This window comes from Elgaria multicarinata, chromosome 15, assembly GCF_023053635.1.
Source record: "Elgaria multicarinata webbii isolate HBS135686 ecotype San Diego chromosome 15, rElgMul1.1.pri, whole genome shotgun sequence".
Lineage (NCBI taxonomy): Eukaryota > Metazoa > Chordata > Lepidosauria > Squamata > Anguidae > Elgaria > Elgaria multicarinata.
In genome coordinates, this window is record NC_086185.1 from 25166023 (window position 1) to 25178790 (window position 12768).

Sequence of the window (12768 nt, forward strand, 5' to 3'; positions counted from 1 at the left end):
TGGACGTGGTGTGGGGGCATCGAGGGACGGGGAAAGCATCGTGGATTTCTGGGACAAAGACGTGGCTGGGGAGTGGGCAGCGGGTGAAGCAGGGGGGCTGGTTCCCGGGAGTGGGTTCCTTGCCAATGGAAGGTTACTGTGGGGATGGAAGAGAGGGGGGAGCTGAGTGTGAGGATGGGGACAGAGGAGCTGGAGGTGGGGAGGTTGGCCGGGTGAGGTTGCTATGGCTACTCGCGTTCTGTTCAGGAGAGGAATTGAGTTCCATCCTGGCACTCGAAGGTGGAGGCGGAGGAGGCGGTTCTCTGAGGAGTGTGCGGCGGTGCGGGGTGGGGAGGTGGGCGGGCGGGGTGGGGAGTGGAGAAAGGAGCAGAGCGTGGAGGTGTTCTGGTGGGAGGCCGGGCTTCCTGGCTGGCATGAGCGAAAAGAGCCAAGGCGTGGGGAAGCCGGGCGGCTTGGATGGTGTAGATGGCGGAGGCCTTGCAGCAGCCTAGCCTGGCATGGGAATGCCCCTGCCGCTGCTGTTGAAGCCTCTCTCTCTCTCTCTCTCTTCCTTCCTTTCTTTTGGAGGCTCCGGCCTGTCGTGTGCCAGGCAGGGTGTCTGCCAGATTGAGTTTGCTCCGGCAACTGCTGTGACTCAGAGAGAATGGAAACCCACCCCACCCCCAGCAGCTATTTTAAGCATTTCACTTGAACATCGACAGGCCGCCTCAGGCCGCCCCTCCATTGCCTTGGAACACCTGAGCATCCTCCCAGCCACAGCCCCTCGCTCCAGATCCGCCTTTTCTGCTTGCTCTGGAGGAGATTCGTCTGCCCATGTTTCCCTTAGGCCGGGTTCGCCTCATAAAAACATCAGAAGAGCCCCGCTGGATCAGACCAAGGGTCCATCTAGTCCAGCACTCTGTTCTCACAGTGGCCAACCAACTGTCAACCAGGACACGGTGCACCAGCACCCTCCCACCCATGTTCCCCAGCAATTGGTCCACACAGGCTTACTGCCTCTGATACTGGAAGTAGCACATAGCCATCACGACTAGTAGCTATTGATAGCCTTCTCCTCCAGGAATTTATCCAACCCCTTTTTAAAGCCAGCCAAATTGGTGGCCTTCACTACATCTTGTGGGAATGAATCCCATAGTTTAACTGTGCGCTGTGTGAAGAAGCGCTTCCTTTTCTCTGTCCTGAATCTACCCCCAGCCAGCTTCATGGGATAATCCCACTGGGTTCTAGTATTATGGGAAAGGGAGAAAAATGTCTCCCTAGCCACATTCTCCACACCATGCATCATTTTGTACACCTCTATCATGTCTCTCCTTACCCTCTTTTTCCCCAAACTAAACAGTTCCAGATGCTGTATCCTCCCCTAGTCATAGGGGAGATGCTCCAGCCCTTTGATCATTTGAGTTGCCCTTTTCTGTGCTTTCCCCAGCTCTACAATATCCTTTTTTAAGTGCGGTGACCACAGCTGAACAGAACTGTTCATGTAATGCAACTGGTACATCTTCACACACACCCCTTGCCAGCCAGGGGCAAAGACCTATGGGTATGCTACAGCATAAAGGGGTTGAAGTTCCCAGGTAGGGCCTTGTCTTCATCCATCCCTCAGGCCTGTCAGCTGGAACTGGCCCTTCACCCCTGGAAACTCCCACCCATCAGCTTCATGGGATGATCCCAGGTTCTAGTATTATGGGAAAGGGAGAAAAATGTGTCCCTGCGCTCTCTTGTCTTGCCCACTTCCTTGGGAATATGGGCACCTTGTCAACCCATGGGGCCCTTCACGTTGGGTTCTTCCTCCTGGCCACTTACACCAAGCCTGGACAAAGTCTCCCAAGCCAAAAGGGTTTGGGAGGCTGGGCCTTCTTGGTGGCAGCTCCTGAGCTTTGGAACTCCCTGCTGAGGGAAGCTCGGTTGGCTCTGTCTCTTTGCTGTCCTACTGCCAGCAGGCAAAGCCTATTTCTATTCAAGCAGGCCTTTGGCATGGAAGCAGATCTGTTCGGTTGGCTTCTATTTTCATCCTTTTATTGTTGTGCATTTAAAATTTGCTTTTAAGGCACTTATTCTATGATGGTTTTCATTACATTTTAATTTTAAATCTTAGCTTTTCTTGGCTGCCATATTTTTGTAGAAAGGGGTATAAAATAAATAAATAAATATTTTTTTTGGTAGAAGGGCTTCTTCCGTCCTCTGCGTTGCTCTCTCCTGTGTTGGTGTGTGGTTATTAAAATGCGTATATTGCGGTGCTAATCTTCGAAACATACACAGGAGACAGTGTAGTCATAAATTATTCCTTTTTTAACTGTTGGAGGGTCTTAAATAGGTAGCCAAAGGCAAGTTCATTGTAACAGGGGCAGGATTTGAACCTAGGCCTTCAGGCTTCGGTCCAGACCGCCATCCACAGCCTCAGCTGAGCAAGAGGCCTGGCTATGCTTCTTCCTTGGATTACTGAATCTTTTTATGTCTGTTCCGCACTTAGAAAAGGTTGGGGCTTTATAAAATGGCGATGCTATTGAACATAACTCCTTCATGGGTTTTGCTCTAGTTGCTGCAAGCGCTTGGTGGGCAGCAGGGCAGCTTTTGGGTTAGGAGAAAGGAGTTCTGAGCTGTACTTAAATCATCCCCAACTCTCCTCTTTTCCATCTATCGTTTGTATTCCTGCTTGATCATTGGTCCCTGTTTTCTGGATGAAATGCTTTTACTAATAGAGTCTACCCATAATAGTTGCTCCTTGGCAACTGTTGAAAGTTTTGAAGTTTGAACTAGGGGATATTTTTTCCACACTCACATGGGGCTTGATTGCCCAGAGTTTCTTCACTTCTCTTCTTCTGCCTGCTTCTCCACTGGGCTCCAGGTGGGAAAAGTAGGCACTGGAGGGAGAAATGGAGCGCTTGGGTTACCTGGCTTAGCCTTCCTGTACTGAGTCTTGACCTCTGATGTGTTCAATAGTTCCCCACCTTCTTAACAACAATCCTAGATATTTTGAATACTGTCACAAAGCAATCCTAAATCTTCTTTTCTTGAGATAAGTGCGACCGTTTCCATTAAGATTTGTGTGTGTGTGTGTGTGTGTGTGTGTGTTCCCAACATGGTTTCCTTCTTCAGAATATTCTCCAGCGTGTTTCTGTTTTGGTTAGATGCAGCTTCAACCTGTGTCCTAGCCAGTGCGGTACAAAGCTGAATTATTCCTTCCTGTTTTTTGCTCGTGTTTCTTCTCTTTGGTGTCCATTTTCATATTTATCCCACCCTTCTCAGGAGCTCTAGGTTGTTATATGATTCTCCCCATCCCCTTCCTGTATTTTGTCCTCACAACAACCCTGTGAGGTAGGTTAAACTGAGAGCAGTGACAGGCCAAGGGTCACCCAGTGAGCTTGAGGGTCTTTGAACCTCAGTCGCCTTAGCATGACACACCGATGACTAATTTTAACCCATTTGGGTTTTTTTTCCCCATTAATACCCTGCCTCTCAAATAACCAAGACGCCTATAACCAAGAATTAAAAAATAAATAAATTACACCACAGTGGCTGTTCGCTCGTGACTCATTTTGTGATGTTCACTTTTTTAAACGTCGTCAACGGAGGCCCCTTTCCGCTCTAGATCTTTCTCAGAGATGTTAAGAATCTTGCCAGTGAGTAGTATACATTTTAGGTTTCTTCTCCGGCATGTTGAATTTCATGGGGTCGCTTTTGTAAACTGGGAGTCTTGGGGCGATGCAATTTCTAGATTCTGTACAGGTCCCAGCACAGCCCTACCCAACCTGGTGCCCCACGGATACGTTGGAATAACAACTCCCCAAGGGCTCATCTACACCAAGCAGGATATTCCACTATGAAAGTGGTATGAAAGTGGTATATAAAAGGCAGGAGCCACACCACTGCTTTATAGTGGTATTGAAGTGCACTGACAACTGTTGGGGCCCACTGACACAGACCATATACTGCTTTCATAACACTTTCATAGTGGAATATCCTGCTTGGTGTAGATGAGCCCTATATCTTCCATCCAAGAGCCTGGTTGCAGAAGGCTGTCGTAGCATATTGTATCTGCTACGTCAGTAAGAAATAACTCATTGTTGCTTGCAATCCACGGTTCCAAAAGGTGTCAGTCATTTCAAAATAACACTCCTGTCCTATAAATTCGGTGTCTTTGTGTTGTTGACATTGCTCCATCCTCCTTAAGAAAAATGTTGTATGCTGGCCTTGATATATACACACACACCCCATATCTTTTACCATTATGGCAGGGATCTGATTAATTGCCTCTTTGCAGCCAACAATCCCGGTCCTGTCCGTGTTTGCCCAAGAGATAAATCCCATTCAATCCTTATGGGATTTCCTTGCAAGCCGGTGTGCTTTGAGGATAGGAGACCAGGTGTCACGGCTGCCTTAGCAGTGGTTTCTCCAACCGATACGCACGGAAATGGTGTGGAACTATGCCAGAATCTTAGAGCAGACTTGCTGGATTAGAGCGAGGTCCATCTGTCCAGCGTCCTGTAGCCAAGAGTGTCCAGGCCGATGCCTCTGGAAGCTCACCAGCAGGGAGTCTGCTTGCCCCCGGCATTTGGCAATCAGCCCTACGTGGCTTCTGACCATAGAGGTCCGGATTATTTAGCCGTGGTGGCAAACCACCTGCTGCTCTCCTGCCATGGTCATTTTTGTTCTTCTTCCCTTGACTCATCCCTCACCTCTCCTTCTCCCTTTCAGCTACAGCACTGGCTGGAACTGTGCTTCAGTTTTCTCTCAGGTGCCCCCAAGCCTCAAAGCCGGAGTCCAAATTGTGGGAGATTCTCCCCAGCGAGATCCGTCTGGTGCCAACATTGTCATCTTTTTGGCACCAAACCAACGCTTTCCTCTACTCCCGAGCGTTTGACAGCATAGGATGGGGCATTTCCGTTTCATTTGCCAGGTCCTGGGAGTTTTATTGTTCATTGTTTTTAACTTGCTATTAAGCTGTTTTAAATTCTTGAATGTTAAAGGTTTTATATTACCGGCTTGTGGGTTTCCCTCGGGCAGCTGGTGGCCCACTGTGTGAACAGAGTGCTGGACTAGATGGACCCTTGGTCTGATCCAGCAGGGCTCTTCTCGCGTTCTTTATGTCCTCCTTATGTTTTATCATGCTGTGACACTCCCAGAGAGCTTTGGCTCTTGCATGATATAGAAATGCAATGAATGAATGAATGAATGAATGAGAAGAGCCCTGCTGGATCAGGCCAAGGGTCCATGCAGTCCAGCATACTGTTCACACGGTGGCCAGCCAGGTGTCTGTTGGATATAAATGTAACATATCAATAATAAAATAAGGCATCCACCCAGCCTAGCCCAGCCTTGAAAATGTGAATTTCAGGGGCCCAGGAGAACAGTGGCCTGACCTTAGTCCTCACTGATTTCCCTTCTACACCCCCTGGCCCCACTTTGTTGCCTCCTGCTGTATTCTGCCCGCCCCCCTGCACCCACCCACCCAGGGCACGTCACCCCATGAAGCATTTTCAGCTCAGAGCCCCATAGAAGCCCCTTCTTGGCCCCGCCCTCTTTACAGCAAACAGGGGATGATCTGCCTGTTAGTCCGGAAAGCAGGCCAGGTGCTGAGCTCTGCGGGGTCCTGAGTGCAGCCCCGAGCATCCCAGGGAGATTGAATGAGCAGCAAGAATGGGAGGCAGCGGCCTGGATGGAAGGGATCTGACAGAGCCTTTCAGCACAGCGCAGCTCGTTCCTCGGGGACTCAACCCATCCCATCCCTGCAGCCGCTCCGGGGCACGAGAAATCTCTTCCAATGGCTGTGAGAATCCAGGGCACCCTTCACCCACCGGCCTCTGCCATCCAAATGACAATGGACATATTACTTCCCCCTGCTCACACTCTCTCTCTCACACACACAGGACTGCACCCACCCACCCTGGCTGTTTGGTCTGGATGTGCCTTTAGCCCAGCCACCTCCAACCTGGTGCAACTCCCATCATTCCCCATTGTCCATGCTGGATGGGGATGATAGGAATCTGCCTTATGCTGAGTCAGACCATTCGTCCATCTTGCCCAGTATTGTCGACACTGACAGGGTTTCAGGTAGGGGTCATTCCCATTCCTACCCAGAGACCCCGGAGTTTGAACCTGGGACCTCCTGCATTTCAAAGCAGTGACTTTTCCAAAGCAATGCAGCTGTAGCGTCTCCCCACAGCTTCTAGGCCAGTCCAAGCATCTAGGCTACACTTCCCCAACCTGCTCCCCTCAATGGTCTGGGCCAGCAGCCATACTGGTAGGGAATGAAGCGTGTTGCAGCCTGATACATCTGGAGGGCACTAGATTGGGGAAGGATGCTTTAGCCTCTGCCGCCTGCCACCCCACCTGTTATCAACAAATCCCTCTGTCCTGGCATTGATGCTGGTGGCAGCAGCAACATAAGAACCTAAGAAGAGCCCTGGTGGAGCAGACCAAAGGTCCATCTAGTCTGGCATTCTGTTCACGCAGTGGCCGATCAGCTGTCGGCTAGGGACCCACACACAGGAGATGGTGCAACAGCACCCTCCTGTCCATGTTCCCCAGCAACTGGTGCATATAGGCTTGCTGCCTCTGATACTGGAGGTTGCACTTAGCCATGAAGACTAGTAGCCCTTGATCGCCTCCAGGAATTTATCCAACCCCCTTTTAAAGCCATCCAAATTGGTGGCCATCACTTTTACCTGGGAGCACTTCCTCGTGTTCTTCTGAATTCTCCTGGCTGCCTTCTGTCGAGTCAGCCTGTTAGACCCACTTGCCCAGTATTGTCTGCTGTGGATAGCGGCCGCTCTCAGAGGATTCCAGGAAAGAAGAATTCTTTTCCGTCACTCACTACCTGTCCTTTTAACTGGGGGACGCTGGGGGCTGAGCTTGGGGTTTTCCCTATACGAAGTACATGCTCTACCAGTGAGCAAAGGGCCCTCCCATTTGCCTCCCTTCAGCAGGTTCCTGGGCTGAACAGCTCCCAGTTGCTGAGCAGAAGAAGGAAGTAGCCAGTCCTGTAGCGGTAAATTCTGAATTGTGGGCCGGGCGCTCATCATAACAATCCCTGTAGCTACGCCCCCATAGAAAGTCCAAAAAAGTCCAGTCAGCTGTGTTGATCCATATCAACAAACTAGTTCTAGCATTTTTCGTTTCTACCAGGAGCTGGTCGTTTGTAAAGCTAATGAGCTGTAAATACCCATTCAAGCCACCCCCAAATACTTCATATGACAATAGAGAATAATATATTGTTGCTCGGGAAATTCATTTCTCCCTAGATACGGTGAGGGTTACAGCCAAGCTTAGAGGAAACGGAATTCTGGGGTGGGTGGGGGTCGGTGACACCAGTGTCCCCTGCTAATAAGGAACTGCTAGTGCCATGTCTCCGTGAATCCTGGCTACTCTACACCACTGGAAGTAGCCACGTGTTGAGGTGGGGATTGTGTGGGCGGGGGTCTAAAACCCCAAGGTTTGCAAAATATGTGTCAGGCTCCCCCCAGGATGTGTGACCCCCCCCCCCTCAACCATCCACCACTTCTCTGTATTATTTGCGTGACTAGGTGCGTATGTATCTTCACTGGGCCAGGAGGCCTTCCACGACTAGAGCCTTAAAGCGTTATTCCCAATGTTTTCCAAGTTGTGTAGAAGGCCATTGCTATGCTGTCTGTTGCATTTTAGCTTCTCTGTTGTAAAGGGTCACTGGGAATGCAACAGCACTGCAGCGTGATGTGTAACTGGCAATGTTATTACTCCTGGTTGAGCGTGAGGGTGCAGGCCTTTTCTGTGGTGGCACCGAGAGAGTGGAATACATTGCCGAAGGAAACCCCCTGAATGTATTGCTGCTTGCCTTTCCACCCATGCCTAAGACATTCCTTGCTTTTCACTTTCTGCTGCAGTTTTTACATTGGCTTTGACTTTTGCGGTGTTTTTTTTTTTTAATGGGTTTTGTACAGTGTTTTCTGTAATTGATTTAATTTTCTCTTATATTGTTTGTACTGAATATTCTCTTTACTAAAATGCAGTATAAAAGATATTGAAAATATAATTGCTTTCTTGGGCTAGGAGAAAGCAGCCCAGGGATGGATTACCGGCTGCCTGTCGTTTTAGGAAGGCCGTGAAAACAGTTTATATCGATCCATTGACTGTTGAGAGCCGGATTTATCTTTTTAGAGTTGCTGTAAATTCTTATATATGTTTGGTATTTTGATGTTGCATTTTTATAATGGTGTTTGAATTGTTTTTATTGTAAGCTGTTTGGGGGACAATGGGAAATTGAAAAGAAATTCAGAAATACCATATCAAATCTGTACTGTATCGCAAAAATATTGCCTTCCAATAAAGATATTGCATGCTCTTATTCGCTCTCGCACACTCGGGAGATGCCTTGCCTTGTCTTTATGAGGAAGGACCATAGCTCATGGGTAGATCACATGCTTTATTTGTGTAAGGCCTTGGATGCAACCTCTGGCACCCGCAGATGAAAGTAGCTTGGGTAACAGGTCTGGGAAGGATCTCTGCCTTAGGCCAAGGAACCAGTCAGAGTAAGCCTACTGGGCTCGACGGACCAGTGGCCTGGCTCAAATAAAGATCATGTCTCATATTCTGCATCTGGCAAGCTGCTGGTTGACTAGTGGAAGGTGAGACATTTTGTACAGTAAGGTGAATCCATGTTGTACAACAGAAGGAAGACCCAACCTCTTTCTGGAGACCTGTGTCCAGGACCAATGTCAAGGTTAGGCATGGTTGGGCATCTGTCCAGAGGCCTGCTGACAAGAGCTCCCTCTTCACCATTGCAACCTGCTTGCTCACCTGCCTCTCGTTGTGGTCCAGGAGGTGAGAAGGAGGAGGACCAGCAGATGCCCCGGACTACTTGCTCACTGGCTCTCCTGCTTTTCAAGCAAGGAAGGGGTAGCCAATGATGAGGAAGAGGAGGTGGAGCAAGAGCTGCTGGAGGGAATGGCAGTGAGAAGGTAGACTCACTGGGGGAAGGGTGTCTCAAAGCCCTGGAGCCAGAACTGTCTGTGTCTCAGGTGGAGTTTTCTGGCCTTATAGGTGGCTGAAAAGATGGATAGGGCAACCAGGCAAGTAAAGGGCAGAGGGCCCTGCATGGATTTCTGGATGAACAACCTTGTGGTTTTTGTCTGTCTCTTCTAGGCCAGCCCTTCACCCATTATTGTGAACACGGATGCCCTGGAGCCCACCCTCTCCGTAAGTCTCTCCTTTTCTCTTGGGGTCCATGCCTGGTCCACCAGGTCCCATACACTTGCCTAAGGCCCTGCGAAGGGTAGGAGATCTCCTTTCCCTACTGCCAGTGGCGCAGCATCCGTTGCACGGATCCTGTCTCACGCCATGATCGAATGGGGTGGGATTTAGCTGTTTGAGGCGCGTCTTCCCATATCTATCTTAGATAACCCGCCTGCCACCATCTGTCAAGAATTTGAGGCATGCATTTGTAGGGAGAAGAAAAAAGGGGTTGGTCAAACTCCTTGAGGGAAGGGCATTCCTGACAGCTTCCACCTGGGAAATTCCAGAGCATTGTATTTGCTGGCTATGCTAGGGTGTAGCTTTCAAGACATGGGCAGGTCTGACTTTTGCTCCATCAGCCTGGGTTTTGCTCAGGTTCTGGTCTGCCCGGAGGGCTGTGTAAGCTCCACATTTCAGTGTTGTGCACAGTGCTGCTTACTCATCCCTGACGCCACAGTCTCTGTCCTCTGTCCTCTCCACTCCTCCTAACCCTGTCCTCAGCATAAATTTGGAAAACAGAATAAGCTGTGCAAGGTGCAGAAGTGATCAGATTTCTTTGATGCACAATTTGCACGAGGAGGGGGGTGCTCGTATTTGGACCGAGCCCACTCACAGAAGCTGACTTTGGCTGGGTTCACACAACACGCTAACCCACCCTGAGCTATTGTGTTGTCTGAACGCAGCACATTTTCTGCAGGCTGAGTTAACATGTTGTCTACATGCAGTGCGTTTTCCGCAGGGTGGGTCGTCGTGTTGTCTGAACGCAGTGCGTTTTCTGCAGGGTGGCTTGTTAACCATGCCGTGTGATTATTACCTTTTTTTCGAACAAGCTGCCTTTAGAACCCATGGCTGGTTGTTGGGTTGTTCAGGGTGGTTAACAAGCCACACCACATGGTTAGCGAGTGACCCCCACAGAAAACATGCTGTGCTCAGACAACAAAATAGCCCATGGTTCAACAACAACCCACACTGGGTTGGTTAGTGTGTTGTGTAAACCCAGCTGCCATTTAGTCATTCCAACTATCAGGGATCTTTCAGGATACCCCATCCTTACTCCTTTACTGAAGCTGATGGGGAAACTCCCAAATTTCCACCCTCCTTGCTGTTACCAGGTTTTATCCTGGTCATGATGTATATCTGGCGTGATCCATAAAAAATCATGACATGTATTTGTGCGGGGAGGGAAGGAGCCTTTTGACCAGTGGGTTCTGTGTCCCGCAGAGGTCAGTAGAGCAACGTGGCTGTGATTATGCCACAAATTGTGGAATGTGACCACTCATTCTGAATCTTGCCCTTCCTACACTGGGAGGAAGGGAGGAATGTGCTCATGGGTTTCTGGAACATTTTTGTCTGCTTCCCCAGGTGAATGGCAGTGACGGGATGTTCAAGTACGAAGAGATTGTCCTGGAAAGGGTGAGTGGACAACATGAGATTTGTTGGGACTGGAGTTTCTTGTCCCCAGAGTGCATCTGCTTTCGAAATTCAGCCGCAAAAGCGCACACGTTCTGGGTGTGGGGGCGAAAACACGGCGAGCACGGGGCGGGGGGACCCTCGTATGCGCTCCCTCTCTCTCCCTTCCGCTGCAGTGGCCTTGAGGGCTGGAGCTTTTAGGCCCATATAATGGAGCACTTTGCTTTCCAGCAGAGCCTGGGAGATCCGGCTTTTTCTGCCTCGATTACAGGCAGAAGCCGAGCCTTATGTTCGTGCAGATAGTTGCGTTGGTGCAACAAACCTTCGATGCCCTTGAATCGCTGTATTTATCTAATTAATGCCATTTCTTGCTGCAAAAAACCTGTCTAAATATTCCTCACTTTCCAGGGTAACTCTGGCCTTGGATTTAGCATCGCTGGAGGCATCGATAACCCGCACATCTCCGACGACCCCGGCATTTTCATAACGAAGATCATCCCGGGAGGAGCAGCCGCCATGGATGGCCGGCTGGGGTGAGTTCCTGGATACCGTGTGGATCCTGATCCCTGCGGGGCAAGGGACAGACAGTGGAGGCTGGTGGCTCCGATGTCAGTGGGGCGGTGAATCCGCTCCGGGTCCAGTCAGAACTCTAAAGGAGCTATCCAAGGTGCAAGATTTCTGAGTTTCTGACTGAAACTTGGAACAGATTCACCGCCCCCTGACATTGGAGCCACCAGGTTCCACTGCGAACAGATGACAGTATAAAACAGGGCTGTTGAACCTCAGGCCCATGAGCAAATCTGGTCCTCCAGGAGTTCTTCTTCGTAGTCTCTATGCATCACACATATGGGCTTTGCACCTGCGCAGAGACCAAACCGGAACCTTCTATAGCTAAGTGGAACGTTTTTGGCGGGAACCCCTCCCCCACGCTACCGCGCATGTCCATGGGGTTCCCGCCGTTACCTCAGTTCTTCGTCGTCCGCCATTGTGCTTAGACCATAGAACCAAACCTCTTAGCGTTTTTCTCTTCAAAATATTTCTAACTCACTCTAATCTTTAGGAGTTCCCCAGAATGGCCATGCCCCCTCCCCTTTCTCCTGACCGCCAGCCATTTCATAGCTTCCTGTTCTTAAAGGTTGAAATCCCTCTCCCACATCACTGTGACTAAGAGCTTTAAGCTGTAGTCTGCTAGTATTTGGGGCCCTATCCACCACCGGAATGCAGCCCCTGAACGTTTCTCCAAAATTGAATTCAGGTGTCGGTTTTGAAAGAAGTTTGGCACCCCTGATCCAAGATGAGATGTTTGTTAACGAACTGTGGATAACTGGCCTTCGCCACTCTGGTGCCGTTCCGGTGCGTCAGCACCCGGATTGGGGAGGGCTGGTGTAGTGTATCCTATAAAACCAAATGAAAATCAAAATGAGGCAACGGCAGGAGAAGGGGGAAGTTGGAGGTGTTGGTTTGGAGCACAGACAGTGGTCCGCGTCGGTTCACCTTGGAGCGAACGACCGTTGTGGAGTGATGGAGACCTCTCCTTCACGCTTTATTTCTTCTGGGGCTCGGCCGGAATCTGCTCTTCGGCACAGGGTGAACGACTGCGTGCTGAGGGTGAACGAAGTGGACGTCTCTGAGGTGGTGCACAGCAAGGCCGTGGAGGCGCTGAAGGAGGCGGGGCCGGTGGTGCGACTCCTCGTGAGGCGGAGGCAGCCCCCGCCAGAAACCATCATGGAGGTCAACCTGATGAAAGGACCCAAAGGTGACCTGCCGGATATGGAGGGCTCCCCTGGGAGGTGGACGGCCAGCCTTAATCTGAGGCCGTTGCTTCTCAGTTGGGGGGTGGGGGTGGGGGGTAAAAGCACGGGGGGGGGGGGGGGCAGAGGCCTCTAGGCCATTGCCAAGAGGTCAGGTCCCAGCAAAGAGCTATGCTGAGGTCAGTAATAGGTGGGTCAAGCTCATTGGGAGGAGGCTCTGCTTTGCAGGCAGACGGTCCCAGGTTTGATCCCAGGTAGAGCTGGGAAAATCCCTGCCTGAAACCTTGGAGAGCTGCTGCTGCCTGTCAGGGTCAAGAATACTGGGCTAGATGGACCCAGGGTCTGACTCCGTCGAAGGCAGTTTCTTGTGTTCCTATCGCCACTGCCGTAGAGGAGGAGG

The 12768-nt window shown here is 50.4% G+C and overlaps 1 protein-coding gene across 3 annotated transcripts in view; it reads left to right on the forward strand.

Moving 5' to 3' along the window:
* The window catches only part of DLG3 (discs large MAGUK scaffold protein 3), a 78129-nt gene that overhangs the window by 25038 nt on the left and 40323 nt on the right, over positions 1 to 12768 (forward strand). For all 3 annotated transcript variants that reach the window (XM_063141605.1, XM_063141607.1, XM_063141606.1), the window contains 4 exons: positions 9118 to 9171; positions 10570 to 10620; positions 11026 to 11150; positions 12204 to 12373. In XM_063141605.1, the coding sequence (XP_062997675.1) occupies positions 9118 to 9171; positions 10570 to 10620; positions 11026 to 11150; positions 12204 to 12373 (400 nt within the window). The remainder of the gene's footprint in view (positions 1 to 9117; positions 9172 to 10569; positions 10621 to 11025; positions 11151 to 12203; positions 12374 to 12768) is intronic.